The sequence below is a fragment of the Leptonychotes weddellii genome, chromosome 10 (assembly GCF_054177405.1).
Source record: "Leptonychotes weddellii isolate Sample4059 chromosome 10, ASM5417740v2, whole genome shotgun sequence".
Taxonomy (NCBI): domain Eukaryota; kingdom Metazoa; phylum Chordata; class Mammalia; order Carnivora; family Phocidae; genus Leptonychotes; species Leptonychotes weddellii.
In genome coordinates, this window is record NC_138378.1 from 14,778,679 (window position 1) to 14,801,376 (window position 22,698).

At 49.7% G+C, this 22,698-nt stretch overlaps 2 protein-coding genes, 1 long non-coding RNA gene and 1 other non-coding gene across 8 annotated transcripts in view; 1 reads left to right on the forward strand and 3 right to left on the reverse strand.

Annotated features, from left to right (window-relative positions):
• LOC145723684 (uncharacterized) overlaps positions 1-13,956 on the reverse strand; it is a 100,076-nt gene extending 86,120 nt beyond the window's left edge. Inside the window, exon 1 of one of the 2 annotated variants that reach the window (XR_014148942.1) lies at positions 13,278-13,954. This is a non-coding gene — a long non-coding RNA (uncharacterized LOC145723684). Of the gene's footprint in view, positions 1-13,277 lie in introns of both variants that reach the window. The other variant, XR_014148941.1, reaches the window with a different exon arrangement.
• On the forward strand, positions 2,054-2,867 carry GTSF1L (gametocyte specific factor 1 like). Of its 2 annotated transcripts, XM_006734497.2 has the most exons (2): positions 2,054-2,668; positions 2,744-2,856. In XM_006734497.2, exons 1-2 carry the CDS (start codon positions 2,392-2,394, stop codon positions 2,854-2,856), a joined length of 390 nt encoding a protein of 129 aa, XP_006734560.1. In that variant the 5' UTR covers positions 2,054-2,391. The 2 variants fall into 2 exon arrangements, with proteins under 2 accessions (XP_006734560.1, XP_006734559.1); XM_006734496.3 differs by having other exon boundaries at positions 2,054-2,867.
• LOC115941346 (small nucleolar RNA SNORA28) lies at positions 4,294-4,407 on the reverse strand. Its single transcript, XR_004076112.1, has one exon. It is a non-coding gene; the product is annotated as a small nucleolar RNA SNORA28 (small nucleolar RNA).
• A 2,196-nt stretch (positions 13,957-16,152) lies between the features above and the next one.
• MYBL2 (MYB proto-oncogene like 2) overlaps positions 16,153-22,698 on the reverse strand; it is a 34,551-nt gene continuing 28,005 nt past the window's right edge. Inside the window, exons 10-14 of one of the 3 annotated variants that reach the window (XM_081832741.1) lie at positions 21,761-21,860; positions 20,269-20,382; positions 18,783-18,854; positions 17,300-17,449; positions 16,153-16,689 (exon numbers count right to left, since the gene is read on the reverse strand). In XM_081832741.1, coding sequence (XP_081688867.1) covers positions 16,561-16,689; positions 17,300-17,449; positions 18,783-18,854; positions 20,269-20,382; positions 21,761-21,860 — 565 coding nt within the window. In that variant the 3' untranslated portion in view covers positions 16,153-16,560. Of the gene's footprint in view, positions 16,690-17,299; positions 17,450-18,749; positions 18,855-20,268; positions 20,383-21,760; positions 21,861-22,698 lie in introns of all 3 variants that reach the window. The other 2 variants (XM_081832740.1, XM_081832739.1) reach the window with 2 other exon arrangements.

The following is a 22,698-nucleotide window of genomic DNA, read 5'->3' on the forward strand; positions in this document are numbered from 1 at the left end:
GAAATATCCCTGGGGGGATGGGGAGTAGTGGGGGAACAGTGAGCATGACTCTACGAGCACTTCATTCCCCACGGCAACAGGTTGGTTGGAGGCACTAGAATGCCCACCATCCTAGAGTAAGTTCCTGCCAGAATGCAAGAAGCCCCCCAGTGAGCACTGACCAAGTTGTTTATCTCCCCACTCTAAGCTAGGACTTTGGGTTTTCTTTCCTCCCTTTCCGGAGGGGGGGGGGAGGGGGCAGGGAGTATGTTCTGGTATGTATGGAGAAAAGGGAAACAAATACTGGTGACAAGGAAACACAGGACGTTTTTTTAAAGATTTTAAGCAATCTGTACACCAACATAGGGCTCGAACCTACAACCCCAAGATCAAGAGTCCCACATTCCACCAACTGAGGCAGCCAGGTACCCCTTTTAGGACTTTTGACAAAGTTCCTATTCTCCTCCTTTTGGCTACACAATAGGACTGTGCCTCTTTGACCCTGCACCTTAGGTGTGGCCCTGAGACTCACTTTGGACAATGAAATGTCAGTGGAAGTGACATGTATCATTTCAGTGGAAGTATGAGAATAAGGTAGAAGCCATACTTGAAGAGACAATGACTGAACATTTTCCAAAACTAATGAAAGACACTAATCCAGATTCCAGAGATCTAAAAGTAAAAACAAAGAAAGAATAAAGAGACCCACACGTCAACATCATTGTGAAACTACAGAAAAAAACAAAGATAAAGAAAAGTTCTTTAAAACAGACATATGAAAAGAAACAAAACTTAAAAAGAAGTTAGGTGATGGTGGAATTCTGAATTCTCAAGCAGAGTGGGAACTGGAAGACACCGAACTCTGCTTCAGTGGGAAGAAAGGAAATAGTACAAGTACACTGTTAAGTCATCCTTCAAGAATGAGGATGAGATAAAAACATTTTCAGATAAACAAAACTGAAAGCGTTCATCATGAGAACATTCTAAAAGGTAAATTTCTAGTGGAAACATAGCAATCCCATGTGGCAGGTCTGAAACACAAGCAGCAGAGAGAAGTCAACGTGACAACAGGTATTCACAAACTTGGACCATGTCAAATGACAATAGCAATGCTGTCTTAGGAACTTTTTAGAATTAGGTTTAAGGGGTGCCTGAGTGGCTCAGTGGGTTAAGCGTCTGTCTTTGGCTCAGGTCATGATCCCAGGATCCTGGGATCAAGCCCCACATCAAGCCCCACATTGGGCTCCCTGATCAGCAGGGGGGGAGAGGGGGCCTGCTTCTCCCTCTCCCTCTGCCCCCCCCAGCTCCTGCTCTCTCACTTGCTCTCAAATAAATAAATATCTTTTTTTTAAAGATTTTATTTATTTATTTGACAGAGAGACACAGCGAGAGAGGGAACACAAGCAGGGGGAGTGGGTAGAGGGAGAAGCAGGCTTCCCGCCGAGCAAGGAGCCCAATGCAGGGCTCAATCCCAGGACCCTGAGATCATGACCTGAGCAGACGGCAGACACTTAATGACTGAGCCACCCAGGCGCCCCAATAATATCTTTTTAAAAGATAAAAATAAATAAAATTAGGCTTAAAATAATAACATATTAAGTTAAGAGGGAAGTAAATGTAGAAAAAGTCCTGTATTATTTGGAAAAAGGATGAAACTATTAGAACTTTAAACATTGGTAAGCTATTTATGAATGTTTTAATTTGTAGAGTAACCACTAAATGATTAGAGAATGTGTAACTTACAAAATCACAGGGGAAATGGGATTTTTTTTTAAACTGTCTATTTAAAATTAGGAAAGAAAAGAGAAAAAATAAACCAAAGAATCGATTAGGAAGCACAAAATAATATAGTAGATTTAACCACAAATATATAGGGAATTATATTAAACATATAAGCTTAAAAACAGCTAAATGACAACAGACATGCCACCAACAATTTTGAATGGCAGCTTTTCCCAAAGTCACCCGCCCCTTGAAAGCGATGGACCACAAGTAGCCTTTTGCTGATGACTCAAGCTGCCCATTGTGACCTTTCATGACTGCTCCTTGACATCACACAGCGTACCTCTCAGAGTCAAGGAGGGCTGGCATGTACCTTCTTTACCTTCCTGTGGGGCAGCTGTGGTTTTCTGGCTCTTGCATGTGCTTTATATGGTTCTTCTGTCTCACCTGCCATTCGTAACTCGGCTCTCTGTGCAGCTGCCCCTGACAGCTCCCGTCCTTTTCCTAACCCACCACTCCTGGTCCGCAGAGCACAGGAAGCATGAGTTGTTAAGAACTTGGCCGACAGAGCTCTAAGGGCCAACTCTGGGCAGAGGACAGCTCCATCTTCCTTACCAAAGGGTTTTTCCACCAGGGGCATTTCATTTTGACTCTGGGAAGTGAGCTACTCTGCTTCAAGAACAATTTCTCATGGAGCCAGAAGCCTTAGAAATTTGCCCTTACAACCCTCACCACCGAGTTCCACTCAGCAGATTTCAATACCACCTGGCATCCTGCAGGAGAAAGAACCCCAAGAAAGCCAAAAAGATGGCCAGCTGCAAATACAACGCCTGCCACGTGGTCCCCATCAAAAAGCTGGAGGAGCACGAGGCTGCCTGCGTCAACAGAAGCACAGTGGAGGAGGAGGACAGCTTGCACCCCCTGAAAGTTAGCCTTCCAAGTTCAGAGCAGAATGGAAATGCCCCTCCAGGGTCCCCCTGGCTCCCCAGTTCTGACGTCTGGAATGTCGATGGCACTAACTGCCATCCCATGTTTGTCCTTAAGACTTTTGTTCCCCAAAAGCTTGTTTGTGAAAGCGACACAAGAGAGTCAGAGAGAGAGGCCCACCCCCCATCCCTGACCACCCCCCAGAAGACCCTCAGACCAGGAGAGTAAACCACCAGCAACAGAAAGGAGCCGCTCGCCTCTTAAATACCTGAAAGAAGATGCAACTCACCCAAATAAAAGCATGCAAAGTAAACCACCCTAGGCTACTTTTTTTTCCACGTAGCAGTTGGTAAAAATCTGAAGGCTGGCAGGACATTCTGCTGGCAAAGATGGGGCAAACAGGCACTTTCAGAACATTGGTGAGAATGTAAGTTGGTAGGTAAACCTCTGTGGAGGGCAGTTTGGCATTAGCTGTAAAAATCACCAGTGTGCTCTGCTTCGATGGGGCAATTCCACTTCCAATAATTTATCCTGTGAATATATTCACACTTGCGGAAAATGAGGTAAGTACAAGGTTATCCACTGCCACGTTATTTGTAGCAGTAAGGGTCAAAGAGTCCGAAATGGTCCAAATATCCCTTAGGGAAGGGTTTGATTAAATGAATGATGGGGCAGCCATACAAAGACATAGTATGCCATGAGGAAGGGTGAGGAAGCTTTTTCTGGACTAGCTTGGAAAGGCTAAAACACGGTATTTAACTCAGACACCAGCAAACTTTTTCTCTAAAAGGCCACAGAGTAAAGATTTTAGGCTTCACAAGCCAAATGTTCTCTGTCACAACTATTCAACTCTGCCTTGGTGGCATGCAAGCAGCCACAGACAGTATGTAGACAAATGAATGTAGGTTCCAGTAAAACTATTTACAGAAACTGCTAACAGGCTGGATGTGGCCTATGGGGCATAGTTTGCCAATCCCTGGTTTAACTGAGAAAAGCAAAGCCTGGAATATGCTGTATATTAATGCTACCATTTTTGCAGAGCTATGGGAGAGAACGTGTATATGTATGTGCTTGTATCTGCATAAAATTTCTCTCAAGGACATATTAGAACAGGTGTCTGCCCACAAGGCCTACAATGTCTCCTATCTGATCCCTTACAGAAAAAGCTGGCTGGTCTCTTCCCTAGAAACTTATCAGCTCTCCCCAGGGAAGAGAACTAGGTGACCGAAAGTCGGGGGAGACAGACTTTACTGTAGACCCTTTAGTATCTTTTATTTATTTTTTCTACAGGGAGACAAAAAAGAAGTAAAAGTTTAATCCTATGGTTTATGTTACACCTCACTGTCTCTCAAGAACATTGAAAACCCTGCCCCCTTTTGCTTTGGAACCCTCCCCTCAGAAAACCACACACCAACACAATGCTACCTGGAATTCTAAGAGGATTCACAAACCAAATTCATCTGTCGTTATTTCATATGTAAGAAACTCAAGCTAAGAATGGAATGTCCCTAAGTAGCAGAGGTATTAACTGTTGGGGAAGATTAAGATGAAGTGGTGATTCCTCAGAAGGCCAGGTGGTTGGTGATGGTTGGCACTCATGATCCTTCCCTCCCTCATGAACCTGAACAAGGGCATACCTCAACCGCACTTTAGCCAACAGCTGGAACACTTTAAGTCTATCTAACAGTTGGTCTCACAGAGGAGGAAACACCGGAATAGGTTAGACCTTCTTGCTCATATTGTGTCAGACAATTTCAACCATCTGCCACAGTGTTGCTCGCAACCCTTCAGTACCTTTTACATGTGAATATATGTGAATATATTACCTGGCCAAAGAATTAAAATACACTTTCTTAATCAGCAAAAGACTTAAGTCTTTTGAAAGTTTTTCAGGAGGAAATCTTAACTAAGTTATTTTTTTTTAGTTTTTTTTTTTAATTTATTTATTCATTTGACAGAGAGAGACACGGTGAGAGAGGGAACACAAGCAGGGGGAGTGGGAGAGGGAGAAGCAGGCTTCCCGCGGAGCAGGGAGCCCAATGCGGGACTCGATCCCAGGACCCTGGGATCATGACCTGAGCCGAAGGCAGACGCTTAACGACTGAGCCACCCAGGTGCCCCTTAACTAAGTTATTTTTAAGTAATCATAACTTTGCCACTCCTGGGCCCTTCAATTCTTTCTACAAAGTGTGAAATAAAGATTTTGAAGGGGAAGGGGAAGAGGAAGAAGAAGTGGAGGAAGAAGAAGTGGAAGAAGAGGAGGAGGAAGAAGAGGAGGAGGAGGAAGTTGTTGAAGTTGTTCTAGGTGTTGGCTTTAGAAACTCCATGATTAATAAAGTGCATGAGCATATAGGAAGCAGGTGAAATAAGAAGGTGATCTGTAGGGCACACATCTATAAACTATAGGCCACCAGGACCAGGAAAAAGAAAAAAGTAATTTGGTTTGGGACATGAATTAAACATTAGTCATGAGTTAATCGTTGTTGAAGCTGAGTGATAGGTAAATCTTACTATTCTCTCCATTTTTTTTTTTTTAAAGATTTTATTTATTTGACAGAGAGAGATACAGCGAGAGAGGGAACACAAGCAGCAGGAGTGGGAGAGGGAGAAGCAGGCTTCCCGCGGAGCAGGGAGCCCGATGTGGGGCTCGATCCCAGGACCCTGGGATCACGACCTGAGCCGAAGGCAGACGCTTAACAACCGAGCCACCCAGGCGCCCCACTAGTCTCTCCATTTTTATATAACTTTGAAATCTTCCATACTAAAAAGGTTTTTTAAAATACATGTATATATGTTAAATGCAATGTGGGATCCCAGATTGGATCCTGGAACAGGAAAAAGACATGAGTGATGGGTTAGCCTGGTGATGGGTACTAAAGAGGGCACGTTCTGCATGGAGCACTGGGTGTTATACGCAAACTATGAATCATGGAACACTACATCAAAAACTAATGATGTAATGTATGGGGATTAACATAACATAATAATAAAAAAAAGAAAAAGACATGAATGGAAAAACTGGTGAATCCAAATAAAGTCTGTAGTTTAGTTACTAGTATTGTACCAATATAAACTTCTTAGTTCTGTTAAATGCATGATGCTTTTGTAAGATGTTAACATTAGGGAAAGCCAGGTGAGGAATATATGGGAACTCTTTGTACTATCTTTGCAAGTTTTCTGTAAACCTAAAATGATTTCAAAACAAAAAATTTAAACACACACAAAGCAAAGAGCAACACAATAGCCAGGATTGAAGCCCAGCTCCACTCTTCCTAATGCTAGATCTCGGGCATAACCTAACCTTCGTGTGATTCTGTTTCCTCATCCACAGGGTAGGGATGACAAACTCCCAGGACTATGTGTAGGATTAAGGGATTTAACACATGTAAGATTATCAGGACAGTGTCTAGCATACAGGAAGCTCTCAACTAATGCTACCTACTAGTAGCAGAAATGGAGGTGGTATTACTTAGCAAAAAGAAAATGTAATGAGATAAGAGAAACAATGCTGAGTAAGTGAATTTATAAAATATGTACACAAAGTTAATCAACCAAGAAAATCATCAATTTTGCATTTAAAATGAAAAACAAAAGTCAATGAAAATAGGCCAGGAAAGGGCATCATTCAGAAGGACAGAAACAGTAACAAACATGCATATTAAAAAGTTTTAAATAGGGGCGCCTGGGTGGCTCAGCTGGTTAAGCGTCTGCCTTTGGCTCGGGTCATGATCCCAGGGTCCTGGGATTGAGCCCCGCGGCTAGCTCCCTGCTCAGTGGAGAGTCTGCTTTTCCCTCTGCCTGCTATGCTCTCTCACTCTCTTTCTCTGTCAAATTAATTAAAAAATCTAAAAAGTTTTAAATAGCTTCTAAAATCAGAGAAATATTTATGTAATTCAAACCAGCAAGAGGAGAAAACAGACCAGATTACAGAAAACTTAATAAATTCAAAGAAAAGAAAGGGGAAAACATAAAATAAAATGGTAGAAATCAATCCAAATATGTCAGTAGTCATATAAATGAAAAGAGACTTAACCCACCTATTAAAAAACATTCCATTTACCTCTTTAAACCAAATACATGTCTATTCTGAGCAATACTAACCAACACCTTTAAGCCAAAGATAGAGGTAAATACATGAAATGTGTGCCGCCGTCACCACCTCCCATGCATATAACAGACATAACTAATCAATCACAGCACTTTCCTGAGCCTGGACAATACTTCAGAATCTTTCCCAACACAATGCTCCAGGAAGCCATTACGCAGAGATAGAAGTAAGCTCTATCTTGACAGAGCCCCCTGTAGGCAAGTTTTCCAGTTGGCCCACTGACCCACATGGCATGACCTGAGGTGTTTTAGGAAAAATAAGGAATAAAAGGGCTTAAGAAAAACTCCTGCCTGGACATCAGGGAAGAAAGACCAGGCAAGAAAGGAATGTCTGTTATAAATTCTTGGGCTGGATCTCAACCAGCTGTTTCCTCTCCTCAGTCCTCATTTCTTGCCTCTCCTGGGCCAGTCTCCAGAGAACACTGGCTACAAACCACATGCTTACTGAGACCATCATAAAAACATTTGTTAGCAGTGATGGTGACCACAGCAAGCTAGTGATGGGCTGGGCACCAGTGGCTGAATCACAAAGGAGAGCCCATGGCCAGGGAAAAGCACCCACCAGCCCTGGGCAGCAGGCAAGCTTTCCAAGTTCATGTCAAGGACTCCTGGCAAAGGGGGAGCCTAGAAGAAGAGCTGTGTCCTAGGGCAGAGGGGGCTCTAGCATGACAGAGGAAGGAGGAAAGAAAGGAGAGCTACATTGGGACCAGGTGCCTTGCAGATACTGTTTTACTAAGACCTGTGACAACAGGGTGCCTGGGTGGCTCAGATGGTTAAGCGTCTGCCTTCAGCTTGGATCATGATCCCAGCGCCCTGGGATCGAGTCCCGCATCGGGCTCCCTGCTCAGCGGGGAGCCTGCTTCTCCCTCTCCTGCTCCCCCTGCTTGTGCTCTCTCTCTCTCTCTGTGTCAAATAAATAAATAAGTAAAATCTTAAAAAAAAAAAAAAGACCTGTGACAACAGGGGTGCCTGGGTGACTCAGTCAGTTAAGTGTCTGCCTTCGGCTTAGGTCGTGATCCCAGGATCCTGGGATGGAGCCCCGTGTCAGGCTCCAGGGAGCCTGTTTCTGAGCCTGTTTCTCCCTCTCCCTCTGCCCCCCACCCCTGGCTCGTGCTCTCTCTCAGATAAATAAATAAAATAAAAAAGACCTGTGACAACAGAGAGGGGCAACTATTTTTATTTCCAATACACAGATATGAAAAATGAGTCTCAGAGAAGCTACATAACATGCCTTGGTTCACAAAGCTCATAAGTAGCAAGTGGCCTAATGAATTTGAGCCCATCCCCAGCAATTCCACTCCTAGATATGTATAAACCAGAAATGTGTACATGAGCTCACCAAAAGATTAGGACAAGCTGTTCACAACAGCTCTGTTTATAATAGCCAATCCAGAAACTTTCCCCATGTCCTTTAGGAGAATGGGTAAATTCTGCAAAAATCATATCATGGAATACTATATAGTCACGAGGATAAACAAATTGTAACTACCCAGATCAACATGGGTAAATCTTATGTAATACGAAATTCAGTTTACACAGCGTTTTGTTTTTTGTTTTAAAAAAAGGCAAAATAGGTGCCTGGCTGATTTGGTCAGTAGAGCACGGGACTCTTGATCTAGGGGTTGTAAGTTTGAGACCCACACTGGGTGTAGAGATTACTTAAAAACAAAATCTTTAAAAATAAATAAAAACTAAAATTAAAAAAGGCAACACAAATCTATGGTGTTTGAGGTGAGAGGGGGTTTCTGGGGTGTTGGTCATGTTCCATTTCTCGATGTGGGTGCTGGCTACATGACTGTGTTTACTTTGTGGAAATTCATCCAGCTATGCACTTGGGATTTGTGCATTTTGCTCTCTATATGTTGAACTTTTATGAAAAGTCTTTAAAACCTGAAGCTATACTGGGGCACCTCGGTGCCTCAGTCATTTAAGCGTCCGTCCCACCCTTGATTTCAGCTCAGGTCATGGTCTCAGCATTGTGAGATTAAGCCCCATGTCAGGCTCCTCGCTCAGCAGGGGAGTCTGCTTCTCTCCTTCTCCCTCTGCCCTTCCCCCCACTTGTTCGCACACATGCGCTCTTTCTCTCGCTCTCACTCTAAAATAAATCTTTAAAAAAAAAAAACAATACTGAACCCATGCCTAATGCCTATGCTGCTTCTCCTGCACTACACCGCGCCCCCAGCTGATAACTATGAAGCAGATGATGACACAGAACAGGGCACACTAAAGTGCAACCTGCAAGTCAAGACTGGCTCAAGCCCTGCCCCAAGCCCTACCTGGTAACCTCCCCTTGGAGCACTCCACTGAAGCATGGAACTCCATACAAACTCCTCCTTTGCAGGTTTTCTTGAGCAAAAGAAAGGGATGACAAAGAATTTTGTAGTAACATCTTAAGAGCCCTATTTCCTGAGCCGCAAGTGTGTGCCAGTGTTCTTTCCAGCCCCTTCAACAACTCCAACAGGCCAAAGATTCTCCCCAGTTTATCATGAGAACTCCAAGGCTCAGAGGAGGGACGAGACATAGCCAGTAACAGCTAGGCAGGGATTCACATCCAGGTCTATCTGATCCAAAGTCAGAGAGCCTGAGAAAGCTAGCCCAATATCCTGGGGAACAATTAAGACACAGGCATAGTCACATGGCTCTGGATTCCAGAACCCTTCACTGCACTCATTTCCAGCCCAGTTCTGAGAACTCCAGGTCTCCTAAGTTCCTCCTCCACCCAGGTGAGCCCAGGGGGCACTATCCATTTTCCAGGGCTTTCGAGTGAACACAAGTCTACCTTGTGTATCAGCTAGTTTTCACAATAATGCTGAGTAACAAATCACCCCAATGTTCAGCAGCTAGAGACAACATTCATACCATGCGTCATTTGGAGGTTGACTAATCTAGGTTTACAAAAAGCTGACAAAAAACCAGGACAGGGACACCTCGGTGGCTCAGTCGGGAGGGAGTCTGCTTCTCCCTCTGCCTGTCGCTCCCCCTGCTTGAGCTCGCTCTCTCTCTGACAAACAAATAAAATCTTAAAAAAAAACAAACAAACCCAGGATATTGGATATTTAGACAACAGGATTAGCATATGACAAAAATGGGACACTACCCCCAATGCCTACAGACTACACATTCTTTTCAGATGCATGAGGAATTATAAAATTGATCATATGCTTGACCATAAAGCAAGTTTTGACAAATTTCAAAGATATGAAACCACACAGACTATGTTCCCTAACCACAGGGAACACAATTAAGATAGACATCAACACCAAAAAAAAGTGATAAAGCTTCCCGCACCCCTCTGGTCCAAGCTGCCCAAGGCTTTTCTCACTGCCACATCCCTTCATGGCAGAATGAGACATTTACTGAGCACCTCCTGGATACCAGGCTGGGCTGCTCTCTGGGCAGGGTGCAGGGACTCTCCCAGAAAGGGGAGAGACATATTCTCAATTATGCCTTTCTGAAGGGCATTTGTGACTCGGGCTTTACACCTGTCCTTGTCAGATGGTCCCATTCGATGCATACTTTAACCTAGATACCTACAGGGCAGCCCTAGTTAACATACAGGTAAAACACCTTCATCCTGACCAGCTGAGACCACCAGTCTACATCAGTGAAAAGTCTGATTCTTAATTCATATCAAAACTCAGCTTTAATTACTTTAAAACACACATGGCCAAAGGTGGAAATATAACACCCATCTTAGGGTTGAATCACTATCATTACTAAATCAGAGACTCGGTGATCTATGTGAACAGGATAGATTTGATTCATGCTAGGGCCAGACTCCCCAGGTAATTCTGGCCTATCGACGACCTGTCCTGGCACGCTGATTGCTCCACAGACCAACTTCCCATGTACCCTAGTCATTCGTACTTTGATATTACAAAGAGGGGATGATTTTTTTCTCTGAATAAAGAATCTTTTTCTTCACAATTGCTGTCCAACAATGGAGCTGGCTACTGAGTAATAAAGTCACCTCTACCAATCAGTGGAGGTGTTCAAGCAAAGCCCAGACATCTGCTTGATGAGGATGCTGAAGAGAAGGCCTGAAAAGCAGAAAAATGCCTCAAGGACTTTTCCAAGACCTACAAGAAACTGCTATGGCCACCTTTACCTGTTGCTGCAAACACACCAATGGCCACCAGGTGGTGACAGAGTCACACCATCACTGCAAAAGCTTTCGTGGCCCAGCGCACAGCTTTTCTTAGAAATACCAGAAACCTAATTGAAACGAAATAAAAACAACTAAATTTAAAAATAGGATTACCATATGATCCATCAATCCCACTTCTGGGTATACAGCCGAAAGGATTGAAAGTAGGATCTTGAGATACGTGCTCACCCATGTTGATAGCAGCATTATTCACAACAGACAAGAGATGGAAGCAACCCTAGTGTCCATTCACAGAAAGATGAATGCGTAACTAAAACGTGGTCTCTACATACAGTGGAATATTATTCGGCCCTAAAAATGGAAGGAAATTCTGACCCAAGCTACAACAGGGATGGACCTTGAGGATATTATGCTAAGTTAAATCAGCTGTCACAAAACGACAATACTGTACGATTCCACTTTATACAAGATACTCAGAGTAGTCAAATTCATAGAAATAGAAGGTAGAATGGCAGTTTCCAGAGAGTGGGGGAGGGGGAAATGAGTTGTTTAATGAGTGCAGTTTCAATTTTGGAAGCTGAAAAAATTCTACAGATCTGTTGCATGACAACGTGCACGGAGTTAACATGGCTGAGTTGTACACTTAGAAAAGGTCAAGATGGTAAACTTTGTTATGTATTTAACCACAATTTAAAAAAAAAAACAAAAAAAACAGAACAAAACTGAGTCTGGCATGTAGAAGGGATCTGGGATTATCAGGAGCAGAGACTGTCAATCAGGCCTTTGGAGTCACTTTAATCTCTGGGCACCCCAGCACAGGTTGAGTATTGATGGAGGACACAGTCCAGCCTGGGACAGGGAGGCCTGCATCTGGGAAGAGGTGGGCATGACTCTGGAAAGGGCCTCTGGGCTCTTGAAGGGGCTGTGTCTAGGTGGCTGGAGTGGAAGGAGGGGTGGTCTGTCAAGATGCACACACAACTCTTGGACCACAGATGCTTTTTGGTCAGTCCCTACCGTCACACAGCAGAAATTCAGGTCTTCTTTTGGTCTTGGCAAGAGGACAACTCCACCTTGATCAGGGCGCCTGGGTGGCTCAGTCTGTTAAGTGTCTGCCTTCCGCTCAAGTCATGATCTCAGGGTCCTGGGATGGAGTCCCACATCGGGCCCCCTGCTCAGCAGGGAGTCTGCTTTTCCCTCTCTCTCTACCCCTCCCCCCTGCTCTCTCTCTCAAAAAAATAAATAAAATTAAAAAAAAAAAAAAGAGGACAACTCCACCTTGAGTAGTCCAACAAGAGATCCTTAGCTCATGAATGCCCAACAATGGCCAGAGCATCACTGATCCCTCTTGATTTTCATATTCATTCAAGAAGTATTTGTTAGCACCTACTCTAGCACCTATGTGTCAGGCACTGATGAGTGCTGGGGATAAAGCCGTGAACATGGCAGGGAGCATCCCTGCTCTCTTGGAAGTTACATGCAAACGGCAGTCATACAATAAGCCAGTAACACAGGTGTAACTGCAAGTAGACAGGCCCTTTCCCAAGTGGATGTCCCACTGCCTGAGAAACGCAGGCAGGTGGAGGGGACCCAGGTGGCTATCACCATAGAAACCACATGGCACAAACTGCCCTGAATCTGCCAAGACTGAGGTCTTGGAGTGAGTGAAACTGTGAAATGCTGTGGAGCCCGGGAAAGAAAAGACAGCAATGGCCCCAGACATCTCATTGATGTTGATTAATCGAACGATTAGTACCATTAATCCCTGCTACTCAAAGTGCAGTCCCCAGTTCAGCATCACCCGGAAACTTCTTAGAAATGCAGCACCTCAAGCACCACCTGAGAGCCTCCTGGACCAAAGTCTGCATTTTAACAGGATCCTAATGTGATTCATGTGCAGAATTCGGGAAGCCCTTTATTAGACCATTAGTGGTGGTTACCTCTGAGGAAAATGGGGGTGGATGGATGAGACGAACCGTCTGCATTTTAATTCATACACTTCTGTATCACTTGTATTTCATGGGAGGCTTTTAAAATTAAAAAAGAAGAGCGCCTGGGTGGCTCAGTCGTTAAGCATCTGCCTTCCGCTCAGGTCATGATCCCGGGGTCCTGGGATCAAGTCCCGCATTGGGCTCCCTACTCAGCGGGGAGCCTGCTTCTCCCTCTCCCCTGCATGTGCGCTCTCTCTGTCAAATAAACAAAATCTTTAAAATAAAAATAAATTTAATTTAAAAAGAGGCAAAATGTATTAAAAGCATCTTAGAAGACAATTCCCTTTATTAAAGGGGAGATATAAAATGCAAATAAATGTACTACGTATCTCAAACATCACACAGACGCCCTGTACCTAAACCTAAGTCCCCACAGCTTCACACGATGTCCACCCGCCCCACTCCTCCCCGGGGGACCTGGCTTGCTTCCGACCCCCAGCAACAACCTCGAGTTGAGAACACCGGTGTCCCATTCGGAATTCTTCGTGACTGGGACGTGGGCTGCTCACGGCCAAGCCTGAGCAGCCCTGCTCCTCCACCCTCGTGCGGGTCCGGCTTGAACCTTCGGCCGCAGCCTCCCGCTCCGTGAGGGCCAGCACACCGGGCCAAAGTGTCCTGACCATACAAGTATCCACACGCCCCAGTTCCCTGTGACAGCGTGGGACTTAAAACAGTACCGAGTTCCTGCTGCTCATGAGTCCGGGCTCGGTCGGGCGGTTCTTCTGGACGGGGCCAGATCAAGTGAGGCTGGACGGCTTAGGACCGCCTGGCTGACGCGACCGGACTCAGCATGCTAAAACTGCGAACCACCGTTCCCACCTCTCTCAGCAGACTCTCCCACAATCCCTCACGGGGCAATTAGGGGATTCCCATTGGGCAAAGCAAGTCACGTGAGCCGCGTGGGCGTGGCTTCCGGGAGCAGCTGTTCTCTAGGGGCCATTACTGGAATCCTCTTCCACAGACTCTGTGCCTCTGACCCTCTCTCCTTCACTTCCAGGCCGTATTAGCCAGCAGATGCTGAGCCAGCGTCTGGATCTTGTCAGAACACTCAACTTTGCCATCCTAACTGAACCCCACCCTTCCCTCCTACTATCGTCTCACATACTCCCTCCCTGACCTCGGGTGCTCGGCACCTCAGCGCTTACCTCCTTCCTGCTTGTCACACTGGCCTAGGAAACACTGGGCCCGGGATCAACCCGGATGTGACCCCATTTCTCCAGGGCAGCCACGGGCTGCAGAGCCCACTGGAGCACTGTGTGCCCCCACACTCCCAGTCAAACCACAGAGGGGCTGTCAGCACCGACTCTGGCAACCAGTCACCCCCGCCCGCCCCTGTGGGCTCTCCCTCCGGGTACCCATGGTGGCCAGGGGCTGCGGCCAGCCTTCTCCCTCAAGCCTCCCCTTTCTCTTAGCATGCGGCCTGGCCCCCATGCCATTCATTATTCCTCTTTCTTTCTTCAAAGCCCCTCTTTTTTTTTTTTTTAAAGATTTTATTCATTTATTTGAGAGAGAGAGAGCACACATGAGAGGGGGGAGGGTCAGAGGGAGAAGCGGACTCCCCGCTGAGCAGGGAGCCCGATGCGGGACTCTATCCTGGGACTCCAGGATCATGACCTGAGCCGAAGGCAGTCACTTAACCAACTGAGCCACCCAGGCACCCTTCAAAGCCCCTCTTAACCTCTGGCATGTTGTGTATAGATGTTGGCTTATAGCTTGTTGGTACTCTCCAGAATCTAAGCCCTCTGAGAATAAGGTTGTTTGGGAGAGTCTTGGGTTAATTCTTGTATCCTCAGCACCAGAACCACGCCAGGCACAGGGGGACCCTTGATGCCTGTTCATTTAATGCACGAAGCAGAGAACAGTTCCAGTGCAGAGTTCACGGGAGGTGCCAAGTTAACGGGTTTGCAGTTAGCAGGGCTGCCTCCCTCAGAGGACAGGAAAGAGCTTCAGGGCAAGCCCTGGGCGTCGGTGGAAGAGGCAGCCAGGAGCAGGCACTGGTGGAAAGCCCCTGGTGGGTTGTAGGCCAACTCACTGAGGTGCAACCACTGACCACCTGCCTAGGAATCACCCCTGGGAGCCTATGACCAACTCCAGGGTGGGAGGACTGGAGGGCAGGTTGTCCCAGAGGCTTGCTGCATCTGACTTTAATGTAGGTGTTTACAGACTGAGTTGCCTGTGAACCCTGGAGATGAAGATCCCCTGGTCCCCACCCTCACTGGAGTCACCCATCAATGCTGACAGCCCTGCAGGAACAGTCAGTGATGGAGCCTGGGCTCTGCAGTCATCAAGGGGGACAGAGGACAGGAGTCCGGGCCAGGAAATCAGCAAAGGCACAAGGCCACGTGGCAGGTGTGGCCCAGCCATGGAACTGACGAGTATCCAGCTCAGCTGCAAGAGCTGCAGGAAGGAGCCCTAGTCTCATTCCCAGGCCTTGACTCTGAAGCAGGAACCAGGACTCAACCAGGCTCAAACTGAGCACAACTGTGTGTGACTGGGTTGAGGGCCACCTGGGGAGGGCTCTGCCATGCTGACAGGACCCCATGTGCAACTTCAGCAGGGCAGGGGTGTGTCAGTCAGACTTCAACCCTGGTGTCCTACTTCCCAGTCCTCTTTAGAGGAGGGGCCCCAGCAAGAGGATCTGTCCCCAAGCCTCCCTTGGGAACCAGAGGCACTGAAGCAAGAGTCTAGAGATGGGTCCCAAGCAGGTACCCAACCTGTGGTGAACTGAGACCTCAGCCCCCAGGCATGGCCACATGCCAAATCCCATGAACCCCACTGCTTAACACCTCACTCCCTAGTCCAGACCTTCTCAAACCTGGCACCCACCCTTCTTCAATCCTCAGCTTCCAGCTAAGTGCCGGTCGGCCCACTGCACCATGATCAGGGTGGACCACAGCGCAGGCCCCGACTACTGCCATGGCCTTGGCAAGTTGAGGCCACTATGGCCAGGAAGTTCTGCCCAGCTGCTGGCCACTCCTTGTTTACCAGTCTCACCTGGGGGCTAGGCTCATGGCAGGCCAGGTCAGCCATCCATGGCAAGGCCAAGCAGGATCCTGATGCACCTTCCCCTCCCTAACAGCCAAGAATCCTCAGAGCTTTGAGACAGCCATTGGGTGCAGATGAAACTGCCCCCAGCACACTGGGCCCCTTGGGAGAAAGGCATCCAGAGCCCCAGACCTGGGCTGTGCAGACAAGGCTGTGCTCTGAGGTGGGCCCAGGTCTCCATATCCCTCAAGGCCCCAAAGATAGTCACCAGGAAACCAACCCAGTGACCAAGAAACCACAAGCAGGGACAGGAGAAAGCTGGAGTCTACAACAGCATAAGGAAAAAGGGAATTTTATTTTTCAAGAAAACGTACTAACAGGTTGAGGGAAGGAGCACCTTGGCCACGTCCCCTGTTCTAAGCAGGGGTCTGAGATGAGGCCAGACCTGACCAGGGCTTGGGAGGAGCTAATGGGACTCCCTGTGGCACTGGGAAGAGGACCAGGCAGGCCCAGGGGTGAGACTTTGTTCTGTTAGCACCAGGAACCGCCCACAGCCACTGCTGGACTCGGAGACAGGACAGCGGGTGGCCCTGCTCTGCCTCCACCTGAGCAGTCTTGGGAGGGGCTGGTGGCAGAAGGCTCCCTGCAAGTGGTCATCTGAGCGTTTTTCTCAGATTCACAGACCAACCTCGGTCCCCCCAGCCCCCTGTAAACACAAGAATGAGCTCGTGACCACCAAGTCCCTCAGGACAAGATGAGGGTCCGAGACGTGTGGCTGGGCTTCAAGCGGCCCAGGAGCTGCCGGGCTTTCTCTTGCATGAAGAGCTGGTCCCTGGTCCCCCCACAGGCCACTGTTTTCCAGGCACTGGTCATCTGCGAGGAAGGAAGAGAGTTACCATCCAGGCAGAGGCAGCACGCTCCCAGTGAACGTTGTGAGCATGGCCAGGAGGAGTGGGGGATATTTCCATGACCTTCCTCCCTTCTGAAGCCACAAGTATTCTTGTGCTCCCTCCACCTTCCCGGTGGCCCTGGGGAAGTTCCTCCCGTTTCTGGGCTTCCTCAGATGTAAAGCAAGGAGGATGGACCAGGCAACATGGCCGTGCCCCTGCCCATGTGGCATGAGCCTCCTCACGTGGAAAAGCGACAGCCAAGCAGGCCAGTGGGAAGGAGCAGCGAGAAATTCCGAGACAGTGAGGTGTGAGCAGCCAAGGCAGCCCCTGCCCCTGAGCACAGACATGTGCTAAGCAACTAAATACAGAGACAATGATTAATTACAAGTGAGACCATGCCATAATAAAGGGGCTCATGGGGGGTGGGAGGGGCTCTCCAGCACACAGGCTCCCTCCCTGAGGGAGCGGCGTCCAGACTGAGATCTGAAGCATCAGCTAATCAAGCAAACAGAGCCTGAGAAGGGCATTCAGGCAGAGGCAACAGCCCGGGCGATGTCCCCACGGGTAACACCACATTAGTGGCCGGCACTCACAGGGGCAGGTGCTGGAAAGTGGCTTCGGGGCTTCGGGGCTGCCACCGGCTTCTCGGGCTTGGCCTGCAGGAAGCCCTCGTTGAGGAGGCTGGTGTCCTCTTTGATGCCTGGCACCGTGAGGCTGGAGGAGCTTGACAGGACATTTGTCGGCTGCAATGAAAGCCGAGCCAGACTCACCCTTCTGCCACAAGCATGGTGGGAAGGAAGGAAACCAGTCACAGCCCAGCAGCTCCACCCCGGGGCTATTGGATCTTGGGCAGGACATTAACTTCTCTAAGCCTCGGGTCCTCTTCCAGATGGGGACTGCTCTGTCAAGTGCCTGTTTCAGAGCCTGGCACCTAATAGATGCCCAATAATGCCAATCCCTTTTCCATGGAGCTGGCTCCTCCCCGACAGGCCTAGTTTCTCCTGGGACCAGAAATCTCCATCAGTCACAGATGCCAGCATCAACCGGGACACACAGAGCTGCACAAAGTACCCCCAGCCTGGCCCGCCTCCTGGCTCTGCTTGACCTTTACCATCCTAATATTCTGCTGGGCTTGGTGCTCTGATAAAAAAGAACCTGAGGCTTGAGAAAACTAAGAGATCCCAGAGAGCAAGAGCCAGCGTTGGGACTCTGCCAGGCCCACCCCACCTCAAATCCCATGTTCTAAACTACTTAACCACACAGCTTTACTGTTTGGCAAGTATTTTACGTGCCCAAGGCGATGCCTGTTGCAGGTATGGCTGCACGGTACTAAGTCCCCAGCCTGGTGGGGCTCCCTGCCCAGTGATGCTTCTCTGCAATCTGCAAGGGCTATGGCTGCAGCAGTCCTAACTCCCCAGATCTGCAGGATCTGATCAGGCAATCCTTTGTCTCATCCCCCCAAGCCTCTGACTGCCTCCCACTGGGCGATGCACCCCACTGTCAGCTGCAAGGGATCAACAATGTGGCGTACTTTATGAGGGCAGGCTCTGTCGACAACAGCCCCCTTCCTGAGCTCAGCCTGGAGCTGGACAGCACCCTTCCCAGGGCTGATGTGCCCCAACCACCTGGCTGTGCCTTGAGGAACATCACTGACCCTCTCCACGTCACCAACTCTCTCCATGTCACCCCCATGAGAAGGTGCTGGGGACCCAGATCCATGGTTTTCAAACATGTTCTAGAAATACAACTCTAGCAATGCTATAAACCCTTCTGTGAAAGACATATGCAGAGCTGCCTTGACTGAAATCGGGGGTGGGTGCCCAGCCCCACTTTCTCCATCAGCCCCTTACAGCTGAGCCTGACACCCAGAGCCCAGTCCACGAACCACCAGACCACTTCACTGCCAGGGTCCCCTCACAGCTAAAGGGTTCTAAAGGCAGAGGGCCTCCAGGGAGACTCCATCCTCCCTGAGGCAGAGGAGCCTTCTGCAGTTCTGGGCAGGGGGAGCAGGTGACGGGGCAGCTTCTCTCTCAGACCCCTTACCAAGGACAGCACCTTGGGCAGCGTGGACATTACCAGCTTCACATCTTCATCCACGATGTCAAGAGCCAGGGACTTGCGGACCTTCTTGATGGGGCTCCGCCGTAGCTAGGGGTGGGGAGGAGGGAGACAGAGCAGATGTTTGGGATTCCCCCGAGTCACCACCAGCACTTTGGGGACGCCTGCCCCAACTACCCTGGTCACAGAGCCACACCCTGATGCAGTGGAGCCTTCGAACCAGGTCCCCGGCTGGCAAGGATTGGCGGTGTGCAGGTAGACCAGGAGACCCTGGCCCCATCACAGATTTAGCACCCAGGGCAGACCGTCCTGCCAGATGCAACCACAGAGAGCCAAGACACAAACACCTCCACCCAGAGACCCATTCCTCATGCCCAAATGGACCATGCACAGCCCCCAGGCCTCTAACATGCTAAACACACCCCTAAACAGGCCCAGGAGAGAATCATCCAAGTTACACTTCAAATATCCACCTGCAGATGAGGAACACAGACATGTAAAACTGAGGGACACAGGCCTGCTACAGGAATACCCAGCCCCACACCTGTGCCTCCAATCAGCAGGTCAGGGGTCAGCTCCAATACAGGGGAGGAGCTCTGGGACTAACTCACCCCGCAACCTAGCAGTACACCCTAAACAGATGCTGCCATGGCTCAGAACCACCACCTGACACGGAGAGGCCAGGGAGGGCCCTGGGTCAAGTTCTCTGAACCTACACACCCAGGGGCCCCTGCCCCATGGGCCCCTCCCACACCAACTGCCCACCTTCCCCACACACCCGTCTGGCGCATTCCCATCTTCCCACCTCTCCCCAGAAGAAAGCTTGTGCAAAAAAGGGGGACATGGAATCCGTCTGCTTTCAGGAAACCACACACGTGGTGCAGCAAGGGCGTGGCTTCTGGGTTGGCTTGGGACAACCCCTGCCCTGCACGCTGCACCCAGGTGTCCCTGACCAGTGTCCCCACCAGCTCTCCACCTCACCTGAACCAACTGTGCCCCACCTTGCTCACACGGCCCAGATGCGTGGCTGACTTCGTCTGAGGACTTTCCTCTAAATCCTCTCTTTGTGTCCCTTTCTACTTACTCCCTTACTGCTGTGTGCATCGAGGGTCACTGGTGTGTTTGTCTAGTATCTGCCTCCGCCCCCTCACCTCCAGGAGGGAGTGACCTGGGTCTGTGTCACCATCTCCACTGCACCCAGCCCAGAGCCTACTTTAGAAGGGTCCAAACACAGTGAGTGCTGCTTAAGGAAGGGCCTAGCTCAGAGGAGATAAGGGGAAGGTCCCGAGCACCAGGGCCTCACTTTGGTGGGTTTTGTTGATAACCACTCTGGGCAACAAAGGTCAGGGGCTGCAGCTCCACCTTCCCCAGTGACCAACTTTTACCAGCTATTCCCAGACTCACCCCTCCCCACTCTCTCCCCACCTCCTCATGGCTCCACCTCCCTTGGCCCAAACTGCCCAGGCTGGCAGGAAGGGGATCTCCAGCCCCCCCGGCCACTCACCCCAGCCTTCCTCTTCTGCTTCTCAGGCCTCGCCTCGTCCTCAATGATGAGCTCGATGCCGGCCTCTGAGCGCAGCACCTCTTTCAAGTCCTCCTCCAGGTGCGGGGTCTGGGGCTGCGGGTGGGGTGGGGCAGCCCACGTGAGGCTGCACAGCCAGGCTCTAGGACCCAGCCACAGCCCGGCTGCCCGAGGCAAGGCAGGAAGGAGGCCCAGGGCCAGGACGCTGACCTCACACTCTGTTGTGACCCTTAACTATCCTGCCTTGCAGGACAGACAAGCAGACACTGACTTCAACTCACTGAGGGCCATCATGAGCCAGGAGTACCCCCAGATCACCCCCGCCACCCTCACACAACCCCATGCAACATCTGTCATCTTCTACAGGTAGAAATGGGAGGCTCAGAGAGAGTAAGCACCTGGCCCAAGGTCACAGAGCTGTGGAGTTAGAACCTGGACACGATCAAGCCCTAAGTCCTCACCCCCTTTGTTCCACACTAATGGGGACTCTTGGTTCCATTTCCTGTTCTTGGGCCTGTGGGGTTCCAGGCAACCCCTCTGGCCTCAGGCGGCAGTGACCAGGGAAGGGAGAGAGCAGCAGGAGTAGCGGACGGCTACCCTGCAAAGTCACTCTACAAGTCCCTACATGCTTTAATTTTAGTTGCCAAGGTCAGATGTGCCCCCTCAAACCAGTCTGGAAAGCATGCCACCATCTCAGTGTCTGGGAACCATAGCCCCGTGCTTCACTGGGCTCATTAACTCCATCCACTCATCAGCTCCATCCCAGGGCCGGGGAGACCACAGCAAGAGAACCCCACACCGTGGCGGTGATGCTGGGGGCAGGGCAGGCACACCACAGACCCTGTTTACAGGCCAAATGCTTCCTGACGACCTCTCTCTCACCTTCAAGTCATTTCTAGAACACCTGCCTCTGTTTCAGAAAGCCCACTGTGCCAGCTTTCTGTTTTCACCGGGGAGAGCATGACCCTCTGGGAGGAGTGGGGAGAAGGGGGGTCTGCCCACTGCCAGGAAGGTGCCTCCTCACTGGCCCCTCAGGCCCACCCACAAGTTGGCTTCCCTAAGTGTTAGAAAGCAGCGGCAGTTGGTCAAAGGCTTCGGTGGGAGGAGCCACTGGCCACAACACCCGAGCCATCGCGGCTCAGGCCCATCTCCTCCCCGGCGCAGGAAGCGCACTGCAGAGTGCTGAGTTCTCCGGGTGCCAGTGCTTCAGGCCACCCCCACCCCACACACTGAGCTTCACCAGGATGCCACTGCGCCTCCAGCACCAGCCAGTGCCCACCCAGCACGTTGCAGATGCTCAGGAGATGTCTGATGAATTGTAACTCAGTCTCTGATCCCCCATTTGTAAAATCAGGATATTTGCAACTTCTCAGGGCTGCGTGAGGTCTCAGAGGGAAAGGGCTCTGTGAGCCGTACACGGCTACGTGGACCCGAGAGACCCCACCGTGCACACCCGTCTGGCTGCACCACATACCAGGGGCTTTAGTGGTCCGTACTTCTCCAGGGCATTCTTGAACGGGGTTGGCGTGTGGGGAGTGTTGTCCATGGAGTACTTCTGATCTGGGGTTACAAACCTGTCAGGCAGAGAATGAGGCTGAACGATGGGGTAGGGGAAAGACACCAGCCACTCTGCCACAGACTGCCCATGACTCCTACCGTCCCTCCACCTGACCTTTGGCCTTGGCAGCAAGGAGGAAGCCCCAGGCATATGGTCTCTTCCCATGGCACTTCCCTACCCACCTTCATACCCCTGAGGATCTTCATCAGAGGCTTAGAGGAAGGGCCAGCCTCAGAAACAGGAAAAAATAGGACATAGTCCTTCCAGCCAGGTGGAAGAATGTTTGAGAATGTTCCTCAGTCATTAGCTGATCAATGATGACTTTTTCATAAACAAGGGAGGCCACACTGCAGGCCCGCAAGAGAAGGGCAGGGGAGCAAGGCGAGAATCCAGGAAGACCAAGTCCCTTCCCCAAGCTCTTCCAGAGCACGAGTGGCAGTAGCATTATTAAGGGAAGACACGTGATACGAGATGGTGAGGCCAACACACGTGCTCAGCATACCCTCTTCCCAAGTCCCCTCAAAATGATCACAGTGGGGACACAAATGGGGAAGGAGAGCTTTAGCAGACAGAAACGTGGGAAGGGAAAAAAAAAAAGAAAGAAACGTGGGAAGGGTCTGGTCCACAAGCAGAGATACTAAAAAGCTTCTATCAGCCCTGGCCCCAGCAGCGAGCGATTTCTGCCTGTGATGGAGAAGCCTCCTGGGGAAGGCCCAGAAGAGAACCCTCTCACACACACACACCAGGCCCAGCAGAGACCCCTCACACACACACACACCGGGCCCAGAAGAGACCCCTCACACACACACATACCAGGCCCAGAAGAGACCCCTCACACACACACACACACCAGG